Here is a 25,620-nt window from a genome sequence, read left to right on the forward strand (position 1 = left end):
CAGCACAGATCGGTGCTGTACAACAGCCCTCAGTTGAAAAACGCTTTTAGAATTCACTGTGGGGAAGACCTGGCTGTCGGGCTTGCTACTCGGGAGCATGAGGAAGGCGGGGACCCGGGAGGTGGATCCATCCTGGTGATGGAAAGCAGGTGTGAGGAGCAGCAGAGGACCAAAACTCTCAAGAATCAAGGAGGGGAAGGGAAGGGAAGGCAAGGCGGGAGAAGAAGTCTGCCAGTGCAGGGAGTGAGGGGCCCTGGCACCAAGACAAGCGTGGGAGCCTGAAGGAGCGTCACCTTCTACAGAGCCGCCCTGTGGAAGATGCAGAAGAGTAGGCGGGGGCCTCAAGCTCTTCCTGAGGCTGTGTTGAAGCTGGTGGAAGAGTCTGACTCTGTTGGCCCCGGAGGCCTGGGACCGCACCCAGAGCCCGGTGGTCGAGTTGCGTGTGTTAGCACTTGGACAGAATGGAACAAGTCACCGGCAAGGGTACTTTATGACTTATTCCAGCCCAGTACCAGACAAATGTTTACTCCACGTAAGATTTGGAATTCGAGGGATGAAATCCAAGGTTTGAGGCCTCTCCACTTTTTTCATTCCTCACCCTCCCCCCCCCCCCCACCACCACTTTTTTTGTAAGCTTTTTTCTCAGTTATCATTGGCTCAGACTATAAATCTTGAAGTCCTGGGACGCTGCCTTGCCAGGTCCCAGAGGCAGCGATGGCTCCACAAAATATGGTGCTCCGTATTTTCAGATCTGATGGCAGAAACCTCCGGTTGATGTCTAGTGTGCCCGCACCACCCTGAGGGCTTGGTAGTCTATCAGGTACTATGTGAATTACAGTTATTCTCTTCACAAGCTTGTGGGAGGCTAAATCCAATGCAGTCTCCCCAGCACTGTGTAGCTGAAGGACCAGGCCCACTGAGGGAGGACGGCAGCGTGCAGGGCCAGATCTATCCCGCCCTGTGCTGTCGGCAGGAGGAAAACCCTTGCGATGGTCACCTCAAGCCGGATCTTGTCCCCATTCTCCCTAGACGGAGTCCTTGTACAGGGGCACTCTCAAACTCCAAATTCAGATTTGACACGGGCCACTGAATGCTGGTGGCAGCAGCCGATAGGCAGGGCTGCCCCAGGGGAGATTCCTGCCTTCTTAGTGTGCTCCTGCCTGAGTGCCTATTCTTCAGGAAAACACAGATGAGCCCTATGTGGACATTTCAGGTGCAGGTGTTTGCTGGAGAGGCCTCTTTAAGTCTTTATTTGATGGTGGCTGGCCTTTGATTCTCCAAGTCAGACGATTCTAGAATAGAATGTTTGGAAGATACAGAAATGCAGATAGCAGGGCGTGTGCAGCAGTAAACAGGCGCAGTTCAGTTCACAGTTGTAGAAACTTAATGGAAGGTTCCAGAGCAGATCACCTGACATCTCTCCAGTGCCTCTCTTTATCATTTTCAGGATCTTTTCCCTCATGGGCCACAGGTATCTCGGCTTATTCATTGGTTAACTGCCGCCTTGTCCATCTGTCAGCTGAGGTGTACCTGCTGATACAAACGGGCAACTTATTTCCTGAGGCACTGTCACAGAAGCCACTGTTAAGTGACCTAACGATTCCTCCCCCCTCAACCAAGAGCTCTTAGGAAGAGCTTGTGTTTCTGTCACTGGAGGAAGCATGGGGTGTGCGTAAAGGGGACAGAGCCACTGCCTCAGTGAGGCAGGCAGACGGGGCACCACTGACAGGAGTATGTTGGAGTAGGATACATGTGATCACAGACACATAAACTTGGGTGGTGATCACGGACAAGGAGCCTGGAGAGACAGCAAAGACTTACTTGACAGAGAAGAGGACGTTTGTGTGGGCTTCAGAGAACGACTAGGACCCTCAGCAGTCCTGGAGCTAAGGCAGGGAGAGGATTTTTCAGGCAGAGAAAACAGCATGGACAGAGGCCAGAGGAAAGAATGGCTGGATGAGGCTGGGGTGCGTGGGGGCAGCTGAGCCTGTACACATAGGAAGGAGGGGGCCTTCTGCGCTTCTTCAAGACCCTTCCACCTTTCTTTGCCCCCATTTTCTTCCTGTTGTAGGCAAGAGCCTTCTTCAGTACTGCTTTCCATCTTCTATAATTATCATAAGAATAAGGAACTCTAAGGATACAGCTGTGATGGATTGATATGCAAATATTAGAATTAAGCAGGTGGCACTCCAGGGCATTGGTCATATATCTGGCATAAGTTTTGTCTGGCCTCCTGCTTGCATGTGTGTTTGTTTTCTTGTATGGGGTGTAAGAAGACAGGTTTTTTTCTGTGAGCCAGCCTACACGGTATCGGTATCATGTGAGGTGGGAGCACTCAGCTGTGCTATGCAGTGTAACTGCCTCAGAATTAAAGATTCGTCTGCAGACTTTCAGACCCCCTTAGCTTGTACCCCTAGCATTAGCAATCCATTGGTAAGCTGGGAGGTTTGCTCTTTATCCCAGTAAGAGGGGCCTGGGGTCTGCAGTTCCTGCAGATGGAGGGCATCACAATGGGGCCCTGTGACTGAGGGAACTTCCCTGGACGAGCTGGAGACCACAAAGCCCCCTGGCTGGGCAAGTATAAACAGGAGGCCAGGGGTGGGGTCTGATCTTAGAGGTTCCTGGTCCTCAGCTTGGTACAGGTTCACAGTATTTGAATCCAAGCTTTGACGTTCCTTCCTGGGTTAACTCCCAGTTGTGATGTGAGCAAATAAGATTTTCTGTAAAATGTCATACGGATCCTCCTTTTTGAGATCTTCCATGCAGCCTAACACGCGCAAAACAGGTAAGAAAAGTACTCTTGAGACCTGCTGAAATCCTAGCAGTGTGAAATGAAGGCACCACACTAGCATTGAACGGTTAGGATGATGGATGAATTAACATCCCTGACCCATAGAGGGGATGGGAACTCAGCCAGAGAGGCAGCTGTGCAGCCAGCCAGTGAGCCCGCACACACGCGCATACACTCGGGGCTGCAGCTTGTAACCTGATGGAAGCATGAACAAGGATGGAAAGCTTAGAGGAGTGATTGGTTCTGGGGTGAAGGCAGGGAGAAGAGGGGTCAGCCAGGAACACTGGCAGAACAGACACTTGCGAGTTCCCAGGTCACCAGTCTGGGTAAAGTCCCATGACCACTAGATTTCTTTTTTGCCCCCAGACAAGAGCGAGAGCACTTACTGGGAAAAGCCAGTGACAGTCCCCACAAGAACTACTCCCCTACTCCCACAAGAACGGCACTTGCAGTTGAGGCACAAACTTTCGGAGCAGAGAGGAGCAGGGCAGTGGGCAGCTGCCATGAGGGCCCGGGAGCAAGTGGGGGGTGGGTAGGGCCAAAGGATGGCATTGTGCAGGCAGAGTAGGGTGTTGGACCTTCACGCTTCAGAGGTGGGCGAGCTGTGGGTGCTGCTGATAGGGTGTGGTCCCTATCAGCACGGAGAGAGCTGACCGTTTGTAAGTAACAGGCCTCTGGACACCGAGCCAGAAAGGGACAGAGCTAGATTTGAACCAGGGTCCTCAGTGTGATGGCCCTTTGTACTGCTGTCCCAGAAAAGGTGACTTGTTAAAACTTTTTCACTTCTAGAATGTATTTCAGAGAGTTCTCCCACCAAGAAGTAATAATTGCAGCTCACACAAGTATGTGTTATGAACCAAACACTGTTCTATACCTACCTTGACTTCTCTGTTGAATTCAAGGACTCCACTGACTCCTCGATCAGTGAAACTTATGGAAAACTGTTCAACGGGTATTCCTGTTACAGTCCCCCATTTTACAGATGGGAAAACTGAGGCACTGGGCAGTTAAGTTACATGCCCAGAATCACCCAGCTGGTAAAGAGCAGAGCCAGGATATGAACTCCAGAGCCCGTGTTTAGAACCTTGACATTTTACTGTCTCTCAGAAAATATGCAGCATGGGACCTTGGCTGAGAGTCTCAAATCCTCTGTTGTTTTGTCCTCAGGGATTTCTTCCTTTCAACACAACCTGCACTGAGTTCTGAAATAAGTGAGGTAGGACACAAATGGATGAGGCCCTCTTGGTGCCTTGAGTAACCTCAGGACCCAGTGGCAGAAGCCACAGTGTGGAGACAAGATGACAAGCCCAAGTTTTATAGCCAAGCTGGAAACAAAGCACTACAAGACCAGGGAAAGAAAGAACTGTGGCTCAGGGGAGAAGACTGACTATGGTCGGTTGGACTGGCTTCTCCTAAGCGCAGGGAACAGACCTGAAGGCAGGGGTCTCTGGCTAAGAAAGGAGTGCATGTGCCTGCTGTGCGGGGCCACATGCGTGGCTCTAGGTCCCTGTGTGCCTTCTTGAAGGAGCTATCGGCGGTACTCATTAGCCACACTCCCTCTGCTTGGGTAATAAGAGCAGCTTATTCTTTGTGAGGTCACACTATCAACGAGCTGACTAGGGTTGATGCTCCCTGGAGTTGGCGTTCGTGGGGTCAGGCAAATCAATGACTAGGTCTCTTGGAGCCAAGCAGGACACCTCACCCCTCCAGGTCCTGGTCGGTGAAGGATGCACCAAGGCCTCACTTTCCCAGAGCAGAGTCCTTGAGCTACAGCTTCTGAGCCCCCCCTGGTGGAGAAGCCCCCCAAACCCGTGTGTCTTCCTTGCCTTACCACCGCAACCAGCCGGGTCCGTGCATCGGAGTAGTAACAGATCACAGCACAGGGTCTGCTTCAGGTGGACATGCTACTAGGGCAGGACAGGGAAGGAATCAGAAGCTCCACGTCCCCGGCCCGTGGAGTCGGGTGAGACCCGGGGCCCAGTGCTGTCTCACAGTGGGTTCCCTCGTGGTTGTCAGGATGCTTGTGAGGCAGTGCATTCAGTTCTCTTTCACAAGGGCAGGAGAGTAGGAAACATCTTCTATGAAGAGGTCTTTCCAAGACAGAAGGAGTGTTTGGTGCGAAGACCCCGACAAGTGTTTTCTCGAATGACCTGTCCGTTGAGCAGTCTGGGTGCGCGCATTGGCTCCTGGGAGCAGGAAAGCGCCTGGGGGGCCCGTGTGCCTACACCCATGCCCCCCCCCCCCAGCCTGAAGATGCCGTCCTGGGCAGGGGTCGTGGGGCTGTGGCCTCTGCAGGGCCGCCCACACGTCCATCATTCCAGCCTAAACCTCTCCCCCTGTGCTGTAGGAGGGTCACCCGGAAGAGCCGGAGGCAGAGGAACAAGTCCACGAACAGCAGCCCCAGCAGCAGGAAGAGTACTGAAGGGTCCTGGCAGCTCTCAACTTCGACTTTGCGTGGGAACTTTTCTTCTGGAGAAACGTGTGGCCTCAAGCTCAACAGAAACCAGTTGTTCCCAGTCTGCCGTTAACACCAACGCACTGTTGCATACGCCAGCCACGGCGCTCGGTTCCCGTTTCCTTTGCCAAGACCCATTAGCAGCCGGCCGTGTGGCGGCCTACCTGAGAGATCGTGGGGTCACACATCTTCTACTTCACTTGGCTGCTTGAGATTGATTCTGCTCTTTTCATTTCTTTCCAGAACAACTCTCCCCACCCCACCACCACCAACACCCCCTTTTTATCCTGGTGTGAAACAATGGTAATTTGATATATGGTATTTATATTGGCATTTCCCAACCCAGTGTCACTAGATGTCACACATTTGTGGTGCTTTGATGTTTGCAAGTCTAACCTCTGAACATAAATTTGGTCAAATAATAAATTGGAACAAAGGGAAAGAGATACTTGATATGAAAGCCATAAGGACAGTGACTTGTTTTATAGGGAAAACCAGTTTCTCCCTCTACTCCCAACACTTAAGGGGAAAAAAAGAAAGAATCAAAACTAGGACTTCAGGGCCCAGTGTTTCTCCCTGAGCATGTTAGACAAACTCAGTTAGTTTTGAAAGACATTCACTCAAGGACAACACCATCTCAACTTAGCTCTCCAACTGCTTACCCCCCCCCCCACCCCACCCCCCCAGGTTCTCATGCTATTTTCTTTCTCAGGGTCCTCTTTGGTGGGCAGCCCCTCTTCCTGTAAGCTGTCAGTCAGCTACAGTCCAGAGGGGGTCTGCGTAGGTCCCGGTCCTCCTGCCTCTCTCTGGGTCTCCGCCCAAAGCCTGTCCTCCACGCTAGGGGACTCCTCCTGTAGAATGCCCTGAGGGTGTGCGGCCCAAGCGCGTGAGCGTCAGGGTTCCGCAGTGAGCTGCACACTCGCCGGAAGTGAAGACCACCTTACTAGGAGCATCATTCCAAGGGAGACACCAGCTTCCCAAGTCTGGTGTTGACACTGGAATGACAGCACAGGAAACTCTAGGATTCCCAATACCTTCTGGAATAAGGAATCTCCCCTCGTTCATACTGTGGCCCTCCTTGTCATTGACCTTTGATAACCTTGGCAATTCATAAAGAGGAAACATTAATGAATTAAAAGCATTCCTTATTTTTTTAACAAATATTTGCACATTTTCTTAGTATCTTTCCAAATCTGCCTCTTTTATTCCTTTGACAGATGGTATCCCTTCCTGGATCATTCATTTCACTTGGTTTCTAACTTCAGATTTACTTCACTTGTTATTTGACTTAGCAGGTGCAAGCCAAACAAGTGTGCCCACCCCACTTGCCTCTTAACTGAAAAGCTTAAAATAAATTTCTGAATTATGTATCCTAAAGCTTTGACATTTCTTTATTAATTGATGAACTAATTCTCAATTCCACCATTGAAGCTTTCCACCAAAAGAAGTCTTCTCAAAATCTTTTGCAGCAACGTGGTATCTGAGTTACATGTGAAAGAGTGCTTGTATTTTTGAGGTTATTACAACACACTGTGCAGAATTGGACAGAGGTTCTGTGGTATTTGGTTTCCCTTTCTTCTCTCTCCTGCTTGCTCTGCACAACAGCGGCAGCTCATTTCTCTCAGGCTGGAAAGCCTGGCTCTCGGCAGTGACATCCCTCCCACACCTGGTTACAGGTAGTGGTTGTGCTATACGCGGCATCATGCTTAATGGTGTGGTCCCCTCCTGGCCTTTTGTCCTGAGTTTCCTTGTCAAAAAATAGCTTTTGTAAAGAGGCAAAGTAATTCCATGGCGATGATACTCCAGTGGTTCCTAGGCAGTTCCTGGCCAGCCCTGGACATCTCAGTAATACCCAGTACCCAGTGCCACGGGGAGTGAGACCCAGACTCCTGTCATGTGGGTGATTGTGTGATCACTGTGCAACTGGCCTCAGCCTCACAAGTGACCACTGCCCTGTCCCCAAAAGCCCCAGCCTTCTCAGCTGGAAAAACATACTGGCCCGATACCTTCCCCTTCCCCAGGGGTCATACTTCATTCTCCATGAGAGAGCCTTGGAGCCAACTATTCATTGATTTAGAAAAGAGCTACAAGTTCCTCTTTCTGTCTCCATCTGAAACCTCTTCCATTGTGCCCTATCGCATGTGACATCATGGATGCTTCTGGAAATCTTTAACAGCTAGTTCGGTCTTCTTTGGCTGCACCCCTGTTTCTGTGCAGACCACGTCTCCTTTACCAGGGCTGCTCCTTCCTCCCTGAGGACTGCACCCCATCATTCTCCCGTCCCAGCATCCAGGGCATGCCGTACTCCACGGCCCCCTATCGCGCATCCTCACGCTGGGCTGAGAAGTACCCCTTCGTGTGCTCCCCCTCCCTCTCAGAAGCCAGACTTCGTTCTTAGTCACACACCTGTGGCTGGTTATAGCACTTCTGCTGCTCATGTCAGATAGGAAGTGATTGAAGCAGGGGGCAGAGAGAGTGAGCCCCTCTTCTTTCTAAGCAGAAAAGCAGAAAAAGAAAAGACAAACACCTTGTTGACCAGAGAGAAGTAAACTCCAGAAGGGAACCAAGAACTCCTCCCTTCCCTGGTGAGTATTTCCATTATTCCGTTAAGGTTTAATATGCATTCAGATTACTTTTACTAAATAGTACACCATAAAGCTTTTGTTATATATTAAATGTAAACTGAAAGGAATGTAAACATATGTATTGTTAATTATAAATATAGATAAGTAATGACATAATAGATGAAAAAGTCTTATTCAGATGTATCTCATTCATTTTACATTACCCGCCTATTGTCGCATGGTAGAATAGTTTTTTTGTCTCTGAATATGTGAATAACTTGACTTGCGTTTATCTTTTTACATATTTAATAAAAAAAAAAGTATATGTTAAAAGGACTGGATTTACAGATTCTTAAATTTTTATGCTAGAGTTTGCTTCTCAGTGAGCATGTGTGTATGAATAGGCTGTTTTCATCAATTCACAAAACTACCCACATCTTAGGATGATTTACAGGGGGTGGGGCAGGGGCGTGTCTTTGCTTTTATTGCTGACAAAGGTTTTAACAGGAATTAAAGGTTAGTACTGATATCAGATGTAGCAGCTGTGATCCCTTTTTAAGAACTTCATCCAAAATAAGGATAAGCCGTTCCCTTAGGCAATACTCCACCTGCAGGCAAATGGAAGCCTGGCCCCTGCAGGCCCAGCCTGCCCCATCTGGGCAAGACTGGGCTGGGCAAATAGGGAACCATGACTGAAGCAGGCAGATGTTTCAGAGTAAGGCTTCATGGCAAAACAACCTCAGATCAGCAAAAGCTTTGGGGTTCAGTGCGTTCTCCCCCTCTAGTTTGACAACTTTGGCTAACAGTGGTGATTTATACACAAAAATAGAATCCAAACTTATAGGCCCAGGAAGAGGTGAAAAAAGAAATGCATTAGAAGCGGCCCAGTGAGCCACCTGGAGAGGCTAGAACAGGTGATGGCAGTCTGTTGGAGACTCTGCCCAGGAGATGGCAAGTTACTCAGGCTCAGCCGACCTATACTCTTCACCCTGAAGGAGGCCAGCCTTCCCTGAACTGCTTTCAAGCACCACCTAGAGGCCAGTTTTGTTTCTATACTATCCTTTGGCGACTGTTTTCCATTCACTTGCCTTTAGGCCCCTTTAAGAGCAGAGAAGTGGGAAAAGGACAGAAGACAAAGATACCGCAACTCTTCGTCATCTGCACTCATGTCTACACCGGGTAAGTTTGTGACAGAAGTCTGAGCCGTAACCCGGGTTGGGAAAGCTCATGCTCAAAACCCACGTGCTTCCATTTCATCCACTAACCCTGGGATTTTAAACACTAGGTATTAGACATCTGCACACAAATAGTCAAGAATCCATGTAATTTCTCTTACAAGGCACACTGGTGGACTCTGGTGAACACATCACTGATGGTACAAAAGTGGTGAAATGACATGTTTACTCCATTGACTCAATCTGAGATGGTCTCTAAAAATGTAATGCGTTCCTACTGGCATTATGGGTAGGCCCAGCAGTCTGGGGGAGGTGGGGGCAGAGAGGAGTTCATGTAATTCCACTAAGTTGTAACATGCCAGTTCTCTAAAATGAAACACATGACTTCATTTCTGGCCTTCCTGAGTCTTCCTCTTCGCTCTGGAACACAGCTACTATGATCCTTACAGCTACTGTCACTAGTAAATACCCACCGACCCAGCTTGTCAGCACTCACACACGCCACCCGACAGCATCGGTGTGACAGCAGGGCACCTCCCTGATGTGCAACAACTACTGTTTGTGAAACCGGGAATTCACTGGAAGCATTCTGGCTTTATTGCCTAACAAAGGCAATAGGCAAAATCCATTGAGCCCTGGAGGACCCTCAGATGGCACCAGGACTTCAGCTCACATGACTGCCCACGAGCAGGACCCCCGTTCCCCGCTCTGACCTAACTAGACCCCCCACCTCGTACGGGTAGGGTTCACACAGAAAGGGCACTGGTTAAGGCCTTGCTGCCTCCTGTGTTGAGATTAGGATTGTGATCAATGGAAGGCCCAGCTGAAGCTAATTTGTTGAATGCATCTTTCTTTCTCCACTGCAAATGTTGCATCTTTGTAGCCTGTCACGTTTTAGCTTCTTCAGGTTTCCTGTGGTATTTTGTTAAGACTGAGTGTAAACAAAGTGTTTTTAAAGGGTAATAATATATCAACATACCTCTGAATTTATGATATTCAGAAGGAACTAGCCCAGTACCTAAATGTGGTCTTTTTTCAGAAAAAAAGCTATGCAGCAAATGTCCCTCATATTTTTAACTATTTCTCTAGGTTTTGAAGTTTATCTGTATAACTTTATTTTAAATTGTGTTTATCTTATTCACTAAAAATTTTTGGTCCAGTCTCACACACCTTAATTTCTAACCTTTACAAATTAGAGAAGTAATAAGTTCCCATAAATGTATTCACAGTTTTAATCTGATCTAAATTCACAGTTTACTACTATGACACTCCCTTCGAATCTGATACATTTATCATACAGATGAAATGTGACCTCCCAATGAAACAATTTTTTAACGGCTTTTCAAAGTTCTTCCCGAGAGACATTACAGAAAATTACCTTAAATGTCAGTCTCTCATAGGCTAAGCTCTCTCAAAGATAGGTTCAGGGATCCTCCTGGCCTACAGATACAGACATTGCCCACCCCACCTCACCCCTTTTAGCTCATGTGATGGGACAGAGAAGGAAAATGTGAATTTTACCTCAAAACATTTTCCATTTTTCTTGACTGATTTGAAATTAATGTCACAGAACGCTGACCAGTCACAGCCAAGACATTATCACTACAACATCCAACGTCATCTAGTTTTCCTTTCTTTCTAAATTTTGATAACATTTACTTAAGAAAAACATATTCCTTTTAAAGATTTAATAAACAGAGTGAACGGTTGTATTTGTCATACCTACAGATCTATAAAAGATCAAATGTAATAATTTTTCTCTTCTGAGGACATAATGTTGGAAATTGCAGACATGTGGTTGTATCTCTGCTGTTTTTACTAAGCAAAGACTTCACAGCACAGGTAACCCGTAGTTAGAACACACGATTTTGTTAGCCTCTGAGAATGAAAAAGAGGCTCCAGACTTTTATTTGAAAACACTAATAGTCAGTTTACACACAACTTAGAAATGGTATGCCGGGGGGCACCTGGGTGGCTCAGTCGGTTAAGCGTCCGACTTCAGCTCAGGTCATGATCTCGCGGTCTGTGAGTTCGAGCCCCGTGTCGGGCTCTGTGCTGATGGCTCAGAGCCTGGAGCCTGCTTCGATTCTTTGTCTCCCCTCCTCTCTCTCTGCCCCTCTCCCACTCATCCTCTGTCTCTCTCTCTCTCTGTCAAAAATAAATAAATATTAAAAAAAAAAATGGTATGCCGGGCCACCCAGCTATACAGTCAGCACATAACATTGAGGAAGAGCCTCATCTAAGTCCTCAGTGTCCGAACTGAGGGGAACGGTGGGCCTATGCCGGCATGCTGCACGGTAGTGTTCTGTTACCCACGCCGGTTTCCAGGCTGTGAACGGCCTCTCCCGTTTTCTTACGGGACTACACTGCATGCATTCCACAAAGAAAAACAAAAGCGGTGGGTTTCTATGTAGAAGGGCCCCCAAACTGATGGGCTGTGCTGTGGGGCTGAACCTGCTGAGGCTTTTTAAACCTAGGAGGACTCTTGAACGGTTGTACCTGTCAAAGCTGGGCCTACAAGAGCTTTCAGCTCTCTCGTCACGTGCTAGTTTTCCAGCTCAGTGGCAGTCCCCTTACACGATTTCCCTACTGAAGGAGAGAGAAGGAAGGACTGCAAAGGGGACAATGATATAAGAGGTGATCCCTCTTGCCTTTTAAGATATTTTAAGAAGAATCCAGTATCCTCAAGTCACTTGTTCCTGTTTTGAAAATCGCATGGGGGCGGGGAAGGGGAACTTGATCCCATCATCAACCCTAATGCAGCTCCACAACAACACATTACCTTGAGGCAGCAGCTGTGCGCTCACTTCACAGGACAGGCAAGGTAAGAGCCCAGACCCTGGGTGGGGGGGCAGAGGGCACCAGCAGGACTGGCGGCCCAAGGCCAGCGGAGGCGGGCAGGAGGCAAAGGGCCGGCAAGAGGATTCCACCAAGCTTGCAGCTTTGGCACAAGAGAAGCCCACGGCTCCAAGTATCTCGTCCGTGGAAGATCTTTGGTCAGGGGTTCCATTAACATTGCTCCTGTGGAGAAACCATGCCCTAGAAACCATGGAGAGAACTGGCTGCTGCTTCACAGAGAGGGTGTTTATTCCTGGTCACGTTTCTGTACTAAAAAGATGTTTATGTATATGCGTTGACTTCATTGTCCTCCCAAGAAGAGAGGGAAATATCAGCAAATATAGACACTCTTTAAAACCATATCCAGGAAGGCTGCTCCTACCACCTCAGACCCAAGAGATTTTTAAGCTAAAGTAAGGCAGAGGGAACAGGAGGGTGTTTTTGTTTTCTCCTCTAATGGTTTTCAAAAGCTTAGCACCAATAATGGGTAAAACACAAGTCAGTAGTGACTTTTTTACTCCTAATATCACATCAGTATCCTTCAATTACTCTAATGGAACTCTTAAAAAAAAAGGGGGGGGTGCATTTTGAATCCATACCTTCCTCAGTCCAAAAAAAAGTAAAGCAGTTTATTTTTTTTTAAGCAGTACATTACATTTGTAAGTGAGGAAATCAGAGCAAAGGCAAATGAGGAGGAGGTAAGAGATGAAGGAAGCCAGAAGTATGGTCAGGAGCCTCACACATGCCCTAAGGTCTTCTAGAATTTGCTAGGATGAAGGGGAAGAATTACCACTGAGCTTCCTAGTTGCCAATAGCAAGAGGTAAGCAAGCATGACTCAATTTAAAGAGTCCATAAGCTAGAAACAGTTATGTCGAGTAGATGTACTTAGGACTAAGAGAAATTTCTCCATGGGTCCTAAGAAGAAATTAAGTGAAGTAGGGAGCCTGGCCGTCACAGCATCTCACAGCTAATACAGGAACCTTCTAGGGGGCCTGCTCCTATGAGTCACCAGGCCTACCCCAGACGACAAGGTGTCAAGACGCAGTGCAGTAAAAACCAGTCCACCGGGGACCAAAACTGTCTATGCCCAGAAAATTGCTCCCAGAGTTCCAGGCTTCATCCCAGGATAAAACGGTAAAATGGGGGTGGGTGAGGGGAGTTGGGGGCGTTAGGGTCGGCAGCGTTAGCAAGTTAGGGAGTGGGTGTTGGCACCCCACTGGTCCCCCACCCCGGTGGCTGTAAGTTTATGCTCGGGGCAGGGGAGGGAAATGCTGTAAGTCAGCTCCTTGGTTCCTGGAGGGGTTTCCCTGCAATCTCTGTCCCTCTAGTTACACTCTGGGAAATAACCTTCCCTGATGGAGGCCCCAGGCATTTTTCAAACTGCTGCTTTGATGCTGTATCTCCACAGGCTGTTCGTTGTGCTGTCTCTTTAAGGGTGGATATTCATTTTCCTCTCACAGAGCAGAGCCCACTGAGTTTTAAAATTCCAGGTTTTAATCCCACTGGTTTTAACAACTCATGAAACTTCGCCCAAAGCCAAGTGTGAGGGATGCATCTTCCCCATGTGGAATCCCCAGTTGACAGTCTGTTCATGTCCCCTCTCAGTGCCCACAGGTCCCTCCCTCTAGAAGACAGGCCTGCAGGTCCATTTCGCTCCCTATCACATCTCCACCCTTCGTTGCCCTCTTTGATGTGGCCTGTCTCTCCATTTAGCTACAGACGTTGTTCTGCCAGTCTTGGGGTCATTGTTAAGGGTGTCACAGATGTCTTCCACTCTTTTCTCAAGTCCGGTGAATATCTTTATGCTCACTACCCTAAATTCTTTGTCAGGCATACTACTTACTCCATTGTGCTGAGGTTTCTTGCTGTGATTTCATCCTGTTCTTTGATTTGAGGCGTATTTCTCTCTCTCTTCATTTTGTCTGACTCTTGTGTCTGTTTCTGCATTAGGAAATCAGCTGTGTCTGCTCTTGGAAGTAGTGGCCTTATGAACAGGAGGCACTGTAGTGTCCCCTATTCACCAGAACCTGATGCTTCAGGCGTGTCTCCTACGTGTGTTGCACGTATCTGGCTGCTGTGATTGAGCCGCTTTTTCCTTCAGTCCAGTCGTCAGCAGGAGCTCTCTTTGCCTGTTGGGCGCAGGGTTTAGTCCCTCTGGTGTTAGTAGGTCAGCCTGGGGCTGCCTTGGGCTTGAGTTGAGTGGGACCAGGCATTTGCCAGGGATGCATTAGCATCCAAGTGCAGGGTGCTTTCCCTGTGTTGTCCCCTGAGAAGCTGTCCTTGGTGGACAGGGCCTGCAGTCAGACCAGCTGCCTGCCTCTAGCCCACTGCTGGGGCTGCAGTCTGACTGGTGTGTGTGGTTATCTTTCCCTCTCCCCAGGGCAGGAGTCACTGTGGAGTGGTGCTGGCTCCCTCCTGTTGGGGCTGCTTGCACACTGCCATGCTTGTGGCACCGCTTTGGAGGGTCGCAAGCCAAGAGTGTAGCAGAGGGGACAGATCCATAATGCGCAGGTAGTGGACACATTGTACGCAATGTGTGTCCTGCCCATACAGTGGCAGCAAGGTTTGTGTGCTGGTCGTCTGCGAGAGAGGGCTTGCCACTGCCGGAACTAAGGCAGGCCTGGCTGGAGGGGGCGGATCTGCTGCAACCGAATACTCGAATACTCTGTTCGGCAAGGCTGTTATAAAGGGTTTCCCAGACAGACAAAGGAATTCATCACCCCTAAAGCAGCCTTATAAGAAACGTTAAACAGGATTCTTTGAATGGAAAGGAAAGACCCTAAGCAGGAGTAAGAAAAGTGGGAAACACAAAAGATGTAAAATTAAGTATATCTGTAAAAATCAGTCAAGAGATGATGGCAATAAATACATACCTATCAATAATTACTTTGAATGTAAATGAACAAATGCTCCAATCAAGACATGGGATGATAAATAAATAAATAAATAAATAAATAAGACGTCTATATGCTGTCCACAAGAGACTCATTTCAGACCTAAAGATACATGTAGATTCAAAGTGAAGGCAGGGAAAATCATTTACATGCAAACGGAAGTGAAAAGAAAACCAGGGTAGCAATACTTATATTGGATAAATAAAAAACAAAGACTGTAACAAGAGACAAAGAAGGACATTATATTATCAAAGGGAACAATCCAACATGAAGATGTAAAAACTTTAAATATTGATGCACTGAACATGGGAGCACCAAATACATAAAGCAGTTAGTAACAAAATAAAAGAAGTAATCAATACTAACACAGTAATAGTAGAGGACTTTAACACCCCACTTATATCAATGGACAGATCATCCAAACAACATCTACAAGAAAACAATAGCTTTGAATGACACATTGGACCAGAGGGATGTAAGAGATATATTCATAACGTTCCAGCCTATAACAGAATACACATTCTTTTCAAGTGTACATGAAAAACTCTCCAGTATAGATAACACATTAGGGCACAAAACAAGTCTCAAATTTAAAAACATCTAAGTCATAACATGTATCTTCTCTGACCACAACACTATGAAACTAGAAGTCAACCAAAAGAAAAGATCTGGAAAGGACACAGATACACAGAGGTTAAACAACATGCTACTAAACAACAAATGGATCAACCAAGATATCAAAGAGGAAATTTTAAAAAACACATGGGAGACAAATGAAAATGTAAACACAATGGTCCAAAATCTTTGGAATGCAGCAAAAACTCTTCTAAGAGGTTACTTTATAGCAATACAGGCCTACCTCAGGAAGACAAATCTCAAACGACCTAACCTTACACCTAAAGGAGCTAGAAAAAGAACAAACAAAACCCAAATCCAGTAGGAGGAAGGAAATCATAAAGATAAGAGCAGAAATAAACAAAATAGAGACTAAAAAAAAAAAAACAAACAAAAAACAAACAAAAAAAAAAAAACAGTAGAACAGATCAATGAAACCAGGAGCTGATTTCTTTGAAAAGATAACAAAATTGATAAGCTGTTAGCCAGACTCTTGGGGGAAAAAAAAAAGATAGAGAGGACCCAAATAAATGAAAGAGGAGAAATAATAACCAACATCCCAGAATTACAAAGGTTGTAAGAGAATATTAGGAGAAATTACATGCCAACAAATTAGACAAGCTAGAAGAGATGGACATATTCCTAGAAACCTATAACCTCCCCCAAAACTAAATCAGGAAGAAATGGAAAATTTGGTAATTGGTCTCTATTACCAGCAATGAAATGGAATCAGTAATCAAAAATCTCCAAACTAACAAAAGCCCAAGACCAGACAGCTTCACAGGTGAATTCTACCAAACCTTTATATAAGAGTTAGTACCTATTCTTCTCAAACTATTAAAAAAAAAAAAAAAAAAAGAAAAGGAAGTACAACCTCCAAATTCATTCTATGAGGCCAGCATTACCCTGATATGAAAACCAGATAAACATCTTACAAACAAGAGAGAACTACCAATATCATTGATGAACGTAGATGAAAACTCAACAAAATATTAGCAACTGAATCCAACAATTCTTTAAAAACAAACCTCATTCATCATGATCAAGTGAGATTTATTCTCAAGATGCAAGGATGGTTCAAAATTCACAAATCAACAAGATACATCACATCAATAAGAGAAAGGATTAAAACTGTATGATCATTTCAGCAGATGCAGAAAAAAGCATTTGACAAAGTGTAATGTCCAGTCATGATAAAAACCCTCAGCAAAGTAGGTTTAGAGGGGGCATATCTCAATATAATAAAAGCCATATATGAGAGGCACCTGGGTGGCTCAGTCAGTGAAACAACCAGCTCTCGATTTCAGTTCAGGTCATGATCTCATGGTTCACAGGATTGAGTCCCACATGGGGCTCTGTGCTGACAGCACAGAGCCTACTTGGGATTCTCTCTCTCCCCCTCTTTCTCTGCCCTTCTCGAGCCCATGCTCTCTCAAATAAATAAACTTAAAAAATGTTTTTAATGCCATATATAAAAACCCACAGCTAATATCATACTCAATGGTGAAAATTTGAAAGATTTTAATATCAGGAACAAGACAAGGATGTCTGCTGTCATCACTTTTATATAATAGTACTGGAAGTCTTGGCTGCAGCAATTAAACCACATAAATAAAAGGCATCCAAATTGGTAAAGAGAAAGTAAAAGTTTCACTATTTGCAAATGACATGATACCAAATATAGAAAACCCTAAAGACCCCACCCCCCCAAAAAACTACTAGAACCAATAAATGAATTCAGTAATGTTGTAGAGTACAAAACCAATATATAGCTATCCATCGCATTTCTATACACTAATAATGAAGCAGCTCAAAGAGAAATTAAGAAAACATTCCCATTTATGACTGCACCAAAAATAACAAAATACCTAGGAATAAAATTAACCAAGGAGGTGAAAGACCCATACTACCTGAAAAATATAAAACATTGATGAAAGAAATTGAATATGACACCAAAAAATGGAAACATATTCCATGCTCCTGGATTGGAAGAACAAACATCAAAATGTCCGTATTGCCCAAAGCAATCTACACAATCAATACAATCCCTATCAGAATACAACAGCATTTTTTTACAGAACTAGAATAAACAATCCTAAGATTTGTATGGAATGACAAAAACACCCAGATAGCCAAAGAAATCTTAAAAAACTAAGCTGGAGGTATCACAATCTCAGACTTCAAGTTATATTACAAAGCTGTAGTAATCAAAACAGCATAGCACTGGCACAAAAACAGTCACAGAGATAAATGGAACAGAATAGAGAGCCCAGAGGTAAATCCACAACTATATGGTCAATTAATCTTCAACAAAGGAGGCAAGAATATACAATGGAAAAAAGACCATCTCTTCAACAAATGGTGTTGGGGAGAACTGGACACCTACATGCAAAAGAATGAAGCCAGACTACTTTCTTACACCATACACAAAAACTCAAAATGGATTAAAGACCTAAATGTGAGACCTGAAATCATAAAAATTCTAGAAGAGAGCATGGGCAGTAATTTCTTTGACATTGGCCATAACAACATTTTTCTAGATGTACAATCTCCTGAGGGAAGGGAAACAAAGGCAAAAATAAACTATTGGACCACATCAAAATAAAAAGCTTCTGCACAGCAAAGGAAACAACTAGCAAAACTAAAAGACAACCCTACTGAATAGGAGAAAATATTTGCAAATGACATTTCCAGTAAAGGGCTAGTACTCAAAATAAAGAACTTACACACCTCAACACACACCCACAAATAACCCAATTAAAAATGGGCAGAAGACATGAACAGACATTTCTCCAAGGAAGACATATAGATAGCCAACAGAGACATAAGAAAATGTTCAACATCACTCATCAGAGAAATGCAAATCAAAACTACAGTGAGGGACGCCTTGAGTGGCTCATTTGGTTAAGCATCTGACTTCAGGTCATAATCTCACAGTTCACAGGTTCAAGCCCCACATCGGGCTCTACACTAATGGCGTAGAGCCTGCTTGGCTCTCTCAAAATAAATAAATAAGCTTTAGAAAGAAACTATAACGAGATACCACCTCACACATGTCAGAATGGCTAAAGGAACAAATGTTGGCAAAGATGTAGAAAAAAAGCAATCCTCTTGCACTGTTGATGGGAATGCAAACTGGTACAGCCAATGTAGAAAACAGTATGGAGGTTCCTCAAAAAGTTAAAAATAGAACTACCATATGATCCAGTAATTTCACTACTGGGTATTTATCTAAAAATACAAAAATACTAATTTGAAAGGATATATACACCCCCGTGTTTATTGCAGCATTATTTATAATAGCCAAATTATGGAAGCAGCCTAAATGTCCATATGTCTATGGATAGATGAATGAATATTTTGTCTCACAAACACACACACACACACACACACACTGGAGTATTACTCAGCTATAAAAAAGAATGAAGTGTTGCCATTTGCAATGACATGGGTTGAGCTAGAAAATATAATGCTAAGTGAAATAAGTCAGAAAAAGACAAATACCAGATGATTTCACCCATATGTGGAATTTAAGAAAAACTAACAACAACAACAAAAAAGATAAGCCAAAAAACAGACTCTTAACTATAGAGAACAAACTGATGGTTCCCAGAGGAGAGATGGAAGGGGAGACAGGTGATGGGATTACAGAGTACCCTTGTGATGAGCATTGAGTAACATAGAATTGCCGAATCACTCTATTGTACACCTGAAACTAATAACACTGTATGTTAACTATACTGGAATTTTTTAAAAAGTAAAATAATCCACCATGCAGAGGAAAACAAGAACAGGCTTTGAAAATGCACTGACCTGGAGGCAAATCCCAGGCACATCATTTCTAGTTGTGTGATTTTAAGCAAATTGCAGATCATTTCTTAACCTGTTTCTTCATCTGAATACATAGAATAGACCTACCTTGCAAAGTCATTCTGAAGAATAAAGGAGATAGCATGGATAAAGTACCTTGCATATAGAGTTTTAATAAATAGTCGCTATTATTACTGATTTTTCTGTTGATAATCTATGAGGGAGGTGATCCAGATATTAGAAGACCACCACTACCCTAGTACTAGACATCTCAGCACTGCCCACTGCTCCCCCCACCAGCACCTGCAGAAGGAATAGCCCTAAGCAGTCATAGATTGTAACCCCAAGATCCTGTCCCCACCCAGCCATAGCTGATGGTGAAATTCTAACCCAGGGGCACTTAGTCCAGGGTTGCCGGTGACCACATAGCCTGACTCTACGAACTGGGCCACTCACAGGGTCCTCTGCCCTCCTCTCCGTCTCATTTGTACTAACGATTGAGGACTGAGCAGTGGAAACGAGACTTAGATGCAGAATGAAGGGAGCCCTGAGAAAGCATCATGGCAAGCGATGTTATACATAAAGAAGATGGTCTGAAACAGAAAATAGAAGAAGCAAAAGGAAAAGAAAACAGACAAGCAAGAACCAAGGAACAACATTTTAGCTAAGATCCATAAACACCTACTGCTTGCTTGAACCCTGAACGACTCACCAGTTGTTTTGCTCTTGAAATCCAGTTGATCAGTTTTATCGATGTGACATGTATGTGAAGTCAGAGAAGTAACTTAAGTTACTGTGTCCACTTAAGTTACTTAAAGTCCACTGTGAAGTCAGAGAAGTAACTTAAATGAATTTCCTCCTTGCAACCTAAGATATTCTCAAAAATTGATAATTGACAGGGACTAACTTGCCCAAGTTTACAGAGCAGAAGGGACCTTCAAGACAAGGCGATCCCAAGCCCAGCAGCCGGGCCTCATCCGGTGGCTATGTGTGTAAGGTGTCCTGGGCATCCAGCCCCTTTGAGGCTTCAGAGGCTCAGACCTCTGAGCATCACACAAGCAAGGGGAGACCCCAAGCAAGAATTGCCCAGCTAGCCCACAGAACCACAGAAATAATAAACTGGTTTAAGTCACTAAGTGCACGGTGGTTTGTGATGCAGCAACAGATAACCAGTGCAGTGTAGTTAATAGCAAAAGACAAGTTTTATGTTGTTGCTTTGTGCGAACATCGTGCAGAGGGAATGTGATTTCAGTTGCGTTTTTGCTATGCCTGCGCTAACATAATTTGGCACCTCACTTTTTTGAGTTTCATAAAATGAAAACTAAAATGACAGAATCAGACGACATGATCTTTGAGATCCCCTCTAGTTCTTAAAAATTCTGACTGCCAGCAAATGACACAGTCAAAACATGGCCCTAAAGGGATGGTTCCCTAGGCTTAACGTCTGAACTACCTTATTAAAAAAAAAAAAAGTCAAATGCAAAATAAAACTGCTTTTAGAGGCACAGTAGGTGCTTAAAATTTGTTTGAATTGAAATGCCACCTTCATGGGTACTTCGACTTAATTTAAATTGTTTTTTCTCACTCACTTGACCTGAGGTCACTTCCTAAGCCAATGGAATAAAAGTAAACACAGATCCAAAGTGAACTGTCAACACAAAGCAGTTAAAGAGTGATCTCAGGTTTGTTCTTTCACTCTCCTCCAGAGCCTTGTACCAAACTTCCCAGAGCTCCGGCCAAAGAGCATGTCTACCCAACCTGCTGCCTCTTGGGGTCATTCCACCCAGGGCAGCTGAGCAGGTGGAAACTACCAGCCAGTCACCCCTTACATACCACACCCAGCTTTCACATGAGCCCCTCTCTTGGCAGTAAGGACATGTCCTCCTCACTCACCTCCATCCCATTCCTGGCACTTTTTTTCCCCACTCCTAAGAAGGAAGAAAAGATCCTATATTTACCACACCCTGTGCCCTGAACATGACATGGTGAACAGGAGTGTCAATTCCTCCAGGCTTTCCAGAAGCTCTATAGCTGCAGAGAGGAGCATGGCACCAGAAGAAAACAGAGCCAGTGGAAGGGCTCTGATGTGATGTCACTCACCTGGCAACCATCCTTCCTCACTGTGAAGTAACAAACAGGTACGCTGTGAGGTAACCAGGGAGGCAGCGTCGGTGAAAGGAAACCCATTACAAGTGACCGTTATGTAAAAAGTTCCTATTCTTCCTGCCCTGCTCTCTCCCCAAACTTCCTTCTCCTGAAACTGCCTTCCTTATCCTAAGGACAAGAAAACCTGGGCTATTTCCAAAGGGGAGCTTAATGGGAAATGCTTCCTCTAGATAGATTTCTTTATTGGTTCTGTTTAAAAACAGCTCAGGAATAATTTTAAAACCACATTTTACTGGACATGCCCTTCACTTTCAACATAGAAATCACACTATCCACCTGTCTCTGTATTCCCAGCGTCCAAATAAGGGAGGAAATGTAGCCACTGCCACATTCACCATGACACTAGCTCCCAGTGGCCTGATGATACAAGACTGCACATTCTGCTTTGGTTACCTCTGATGAAGAAAATCGCAGCAAAGACAGTGACCCCACAGATGGTCCATCCTCTGACATGTCCGCGTACACTCAGTGACTCATCTACCAGCGTGATGCATAAGGACACATCTTTGCAGTCTGGCAAGTTACTAGGCTATTTACTGAAACTTATTCAATATGCTTATCTGGAACAGGGATGGTAGTAACAGTAGCCTTGCTGTATGCCCACAGGCTAGCACATCCTCAGGGCTCAGTAAGTAATAGTTACACGTGGGGTGCCTGGGTAGCTCAGTCGGTTGAGTGTCCAACTCTTGAATTAGGCTCAGGTCATGATCTCATGGTTCATGGGATCGAGCCCTGCACTGTGGAGCCTGCTTGGGATTCTCCCTGTCTCTCTCTCTCTCCCCCTCCCTCCCACCCACCCTCACTCTCTATTTCTCGCTCTCTCCCTCCCTTCCCCACTGAAGCTCTCTCTCAAAATAGACATCTTAAAAAAAGATTCTCTCCCTCTGCCCCTCTCCCCAGCTCCTGCTCACTTGTTCTCTCACGTGCGCTCTCAAATAAAAATTTTAAAAATAAAACACACAAAGAAGTAATAGTTACATGCACGTATGTAAACAGCTTAGCATTGTGCCTGGGGCAAAATTAGTACTCAGCACATTTGTTGCCTCTGTGCTTAGCGGGAGGAGTAATAGTGGCGGTAGTGATGGTACTTTTTCTCTCAATCCGTGCTGAACTAAAGTGTGGCATGAAAAGGAGATACTCTCTCTGCTCTCCAGGGACACAGGCTGTTATACAGAGATTGTACCTATGTTACTGCTCCTTTTCAGATCCCCCATTGCCACCATTTTCCTTTCTAGCTCTAAATTCCTGCCTCCTCTCCCGACAATCCACCCACTTCTATACACCCAACTCTTCTAGTTTATGTTCAGACCCAAGAAGAATCAAAGTTTCCATAGTTAAGTGGAAGATGATAAGCTTTCTGCTTAACACTAAGTGCTGGGGAAATCTTTGGATCTACACATTCTAAATGGTCTCTCTTGACAGAAATGGAACTGGAAATCATTGGTCACCTAGCGGGGTCCCAGAGACAATGCACCTTGCATCGTGTCAACATAGGTTTCTCTTAAAGGAGTAGGTCTTCTCTGTTAACACATTATATTGTGATCACTGGTGTTTAAGCTGTGTGCATACTGGGTATGATATTAGGGATGGACCATTTTGTCTACAAATTTAATATCCCCAGCATCCAGGATTTTAAACACATAGAAAAAACTCAGTATGTTTACTAAATAAAGAAAACAAAAGGTACAGTGATAGAGTGTAGAGGTATTTTCTCTATATCCATCTTACTCTCCATTAACACAAGTAACAGAAACTTAATTCTCTATTAAAATTACAGTCCATGTGGCCAGAGGAATAGATCAAAACACAGAACTGGAGAGAACAGTGAAGAGTCCCAAGTGTGTCCTAGGCACAATGCTAAGCTGTTTACATGCGTGCATGTAACTATTACTTGTTTTTGTTTTTATTTTTTTTTAGTTTTTATTTGAGAGAGAGCGCAAGAGAACAAGTGAGCAGGAGCTGGGGAGAGGGGCAGAGGGAGAGAATCTTTTCTTAAGATGTCTATTTTGAGAGAGAGCATGAGTGGGGAAGGGAGGGAGAGACAGGGAGAATCCCAAGCAGGCTCCACACTATCAGTGCAGGGCTCGACATGGAATAAGCATGGAAGTATTACATCATGATCTTTAAAAAGCTACCACTTCATCATAGAATATATTTTCAAGCTTTAGAAATTGAATGTCATTGATAAATAGATTCTAACTACATCATTGCGTTTAATTTTGAACTTTTCTTATGTAAATTTCAAAACCAAAATTGAAAGGTCGTGAACAAGAATAAAATGTTGAGTTAGAAAAAGACTTAGCATGGGGTGTCTGGGTGGCTCAGTCAATTAAGCGTCCAACTTCGACTCAGGTCATGATCTCACAGTTCGTGGGTTCGAGCCCTACGTGGGGCTCTGTGCTGACAGCTCAGAGCCTGGAGCCTGCTTCAGATTCTGTGTCTCCCTCTCTCTCTGCTCCTTCTGCATTCACGCTCTGTCTCTCTCTCAAAAATAAACATTAAGAAAAAAATTTTTTTTTAAAAAATAAAGACTTAGCAACTCTCTAGACCAATGATTCTCAGAATGTGATCATAGGGCCTTTGGAGACCCCAACAACCTTTCAGGGAGTCCTCAAAATCAAAGTCATTTTCCTAATGATAATAGGGCATTACTCGTCTTTTTCACTCTCATTCTTGCACCATGAACAGTGGATCTTTCCAGAGTTTACAGGATGTATGATATCACAGCAGACAAATGCAGAAATAGATTTAACAGTCCAACTGTCTTCTATTAAGCCAGACCTTAAGAAAGTTTGCCAAATATATAAAATAGTATCACTCTTGTAAGTTTTTGTTTTGAAAAATAGGTATTTTTCATTAAAACGTGCCATGTTCATATATGAGCTCACTGCTTTTTACAAAGAATATTTTTAATTTCCCACTTTTAGTTTCTAATGTGATAAATATTAATAATTATAACCCATATAAACAAAAGTTCTTTGGCATCTTCAGCATTTTTTATGAGTCTAAATTGGGTCTGAGACCATGAAGTATAAGAACCACTGCTCTGGACCCATGATTTTTAACCAGGGATTGGCATTCAAGTCAGCAAATCAGGTCCTGGCTCTTCTCTGTGGTAACTGATAAAGAGGGCAAAGAAGCTCCCTGGCCTTACCTATAAAATTAGAAAGTCACAGTTAAAAAGAGTGCTGGGGTCAAAAAACATTGTGAATTAGCAATGATCATTCCTAAGAATCTGGATATAGGAAATGAAAAGGAAATGAGAGCCAAAGATTCAAAGGTTCTCAGGTTAGACAACTGACAGACGAGTATTGCCTCTGGTAGTTGAAAATAACCAGACTGGAATTACAGGAGAAGGTATGAACCCAGTGTTAGATGGCAGATCCCAAAAGTGGAGATGCCCTGTCTCCACCTCTACTTGGAGACAGAGAACTGCAGGGAGGTGGGCAGTCAGAACCAGCAATATGGATTTGAGTTTTAGCCCTCCCTAGTGACAGGTGGCATCCAGAGGTGAAAAAGCCCATCAACGAAGTGAATGTGGAACATGGAGCTGTTCAAAGCAGAACTGGAGGTGAAGCGCTCATTTTAGAATGAATTAAAGAAGAGCCCAGGAGATGCTGGGAAAGGCCGACTCAGAGACCAGAACAATGCAGGGCTCTGAATAGTATCTTGGCATGACATAGCCAATGGATGGGTGGCAAGATGGAAGCAAGGACAAAAAAGAGAAAGAAAAGAATCAAAGGGGACAGCTTCAAGGAGGACTGATTGGTCAACCATATCAAAAGGAAAGACACAAATGATAAACCCTAAGACACTAATGGATTTGACAAGAATTGGGTCATTGCTTCAAACCAAAATTTTTAGTAGAGGGGTCAAAACAATACGTGAAAATTGTGTGAAAAAATATAAATGCATAAGGAAGGAAATAGGATGAAAGAAAGAAAAGGAAACAAATCCTGCAAAGACTTTTGGTATTTAAGCCAAGATCACTTGTGTACAGCCGGGATGGAAATACCCAGTGGCCTCAGTGCCACTGCACGTGCTCAAGGCAAAGAAAAGAATGATGGGTACCATGACTCACAGGATTTCATCATCAAACCACCCTCTCATAGGACTATTTTCTGGTCGACCAAAATACAGTCCTAAGAAATCCTGTAATTCAGAGGTCAAAAAATGTGAAGGTTAAAAGACCTAGTCTAATCAGATATTATTTAAAAAGAAATATTTAGAATTGAATAGGTCTTGAGTAGGGACACAAATAATAAAAATCCAACTATCAGAGTTTCATATATAAAAAGGAATTGCTATGAC

At 44.5% G+C, this 25,620-nt stretch overlaps 1 protein-coding gene and 1 long non-coding RNA gene across 6 annotated transcripts in view; one reads left to right on the forward strand and one right to left on the reverse strand.

Moving 5' to 3' along the window:
- The window catches only part of MAPRE2 (microtubule associated protein RP/EB family member 2), a 159,545-nt gene extending 152,922 nt beyond the window's left edge, over positions 1 to 6,623 (forward strand). For all 5 annotated transcript variants that reach the window (XM_047827718.1, XM_047827717.1, XM_047827719.1 and 2 more), the window contains one exon: positions 5,139 to 6,623. In XM_047827718.1, coding sequence (XP_047683674.1) covers positions 5,139 to 5,213 — 75 coding nt within the window. In that variant the 3' untranslated portion in view covers positions 5,214 to 6,623. The remainder of the gene's footprint in view (positions 1 to 5,138) is intronic.
- On the reverse strand, positions 1,456 to 21,205 carry LOC125149097 (uncharacterized). Its single transcript, XR_007145809.1, has 3 exons — positions 21,102 to 21,205; positions 7,653 to 7,738; positions 1,456 to 1,530 (listed from the first exon to the last, which is right to left on the reverse strand). It is a non-coding gene; the product is annotated as an uncharacterized LOC125149097 (long non-coding RNA).
- Between the last annotated feature and the right edge of the window lie 4,415 nt (positions 21,206 to 25,620).

This window comes from Prionailurus viverrinus, chromosome D3, assembly GCF_022837055.1.
Source record: "Prionailurus viverrinus isolate Anna chromosome D3, UM_Priviv_1.0, whole genome shotgun sequence".
NCBI lineage: Eukaryota > Metazoa > Chordata > Mammalia > Carnivora > Felidae > Prionailurus > Prionailurus viverrinus.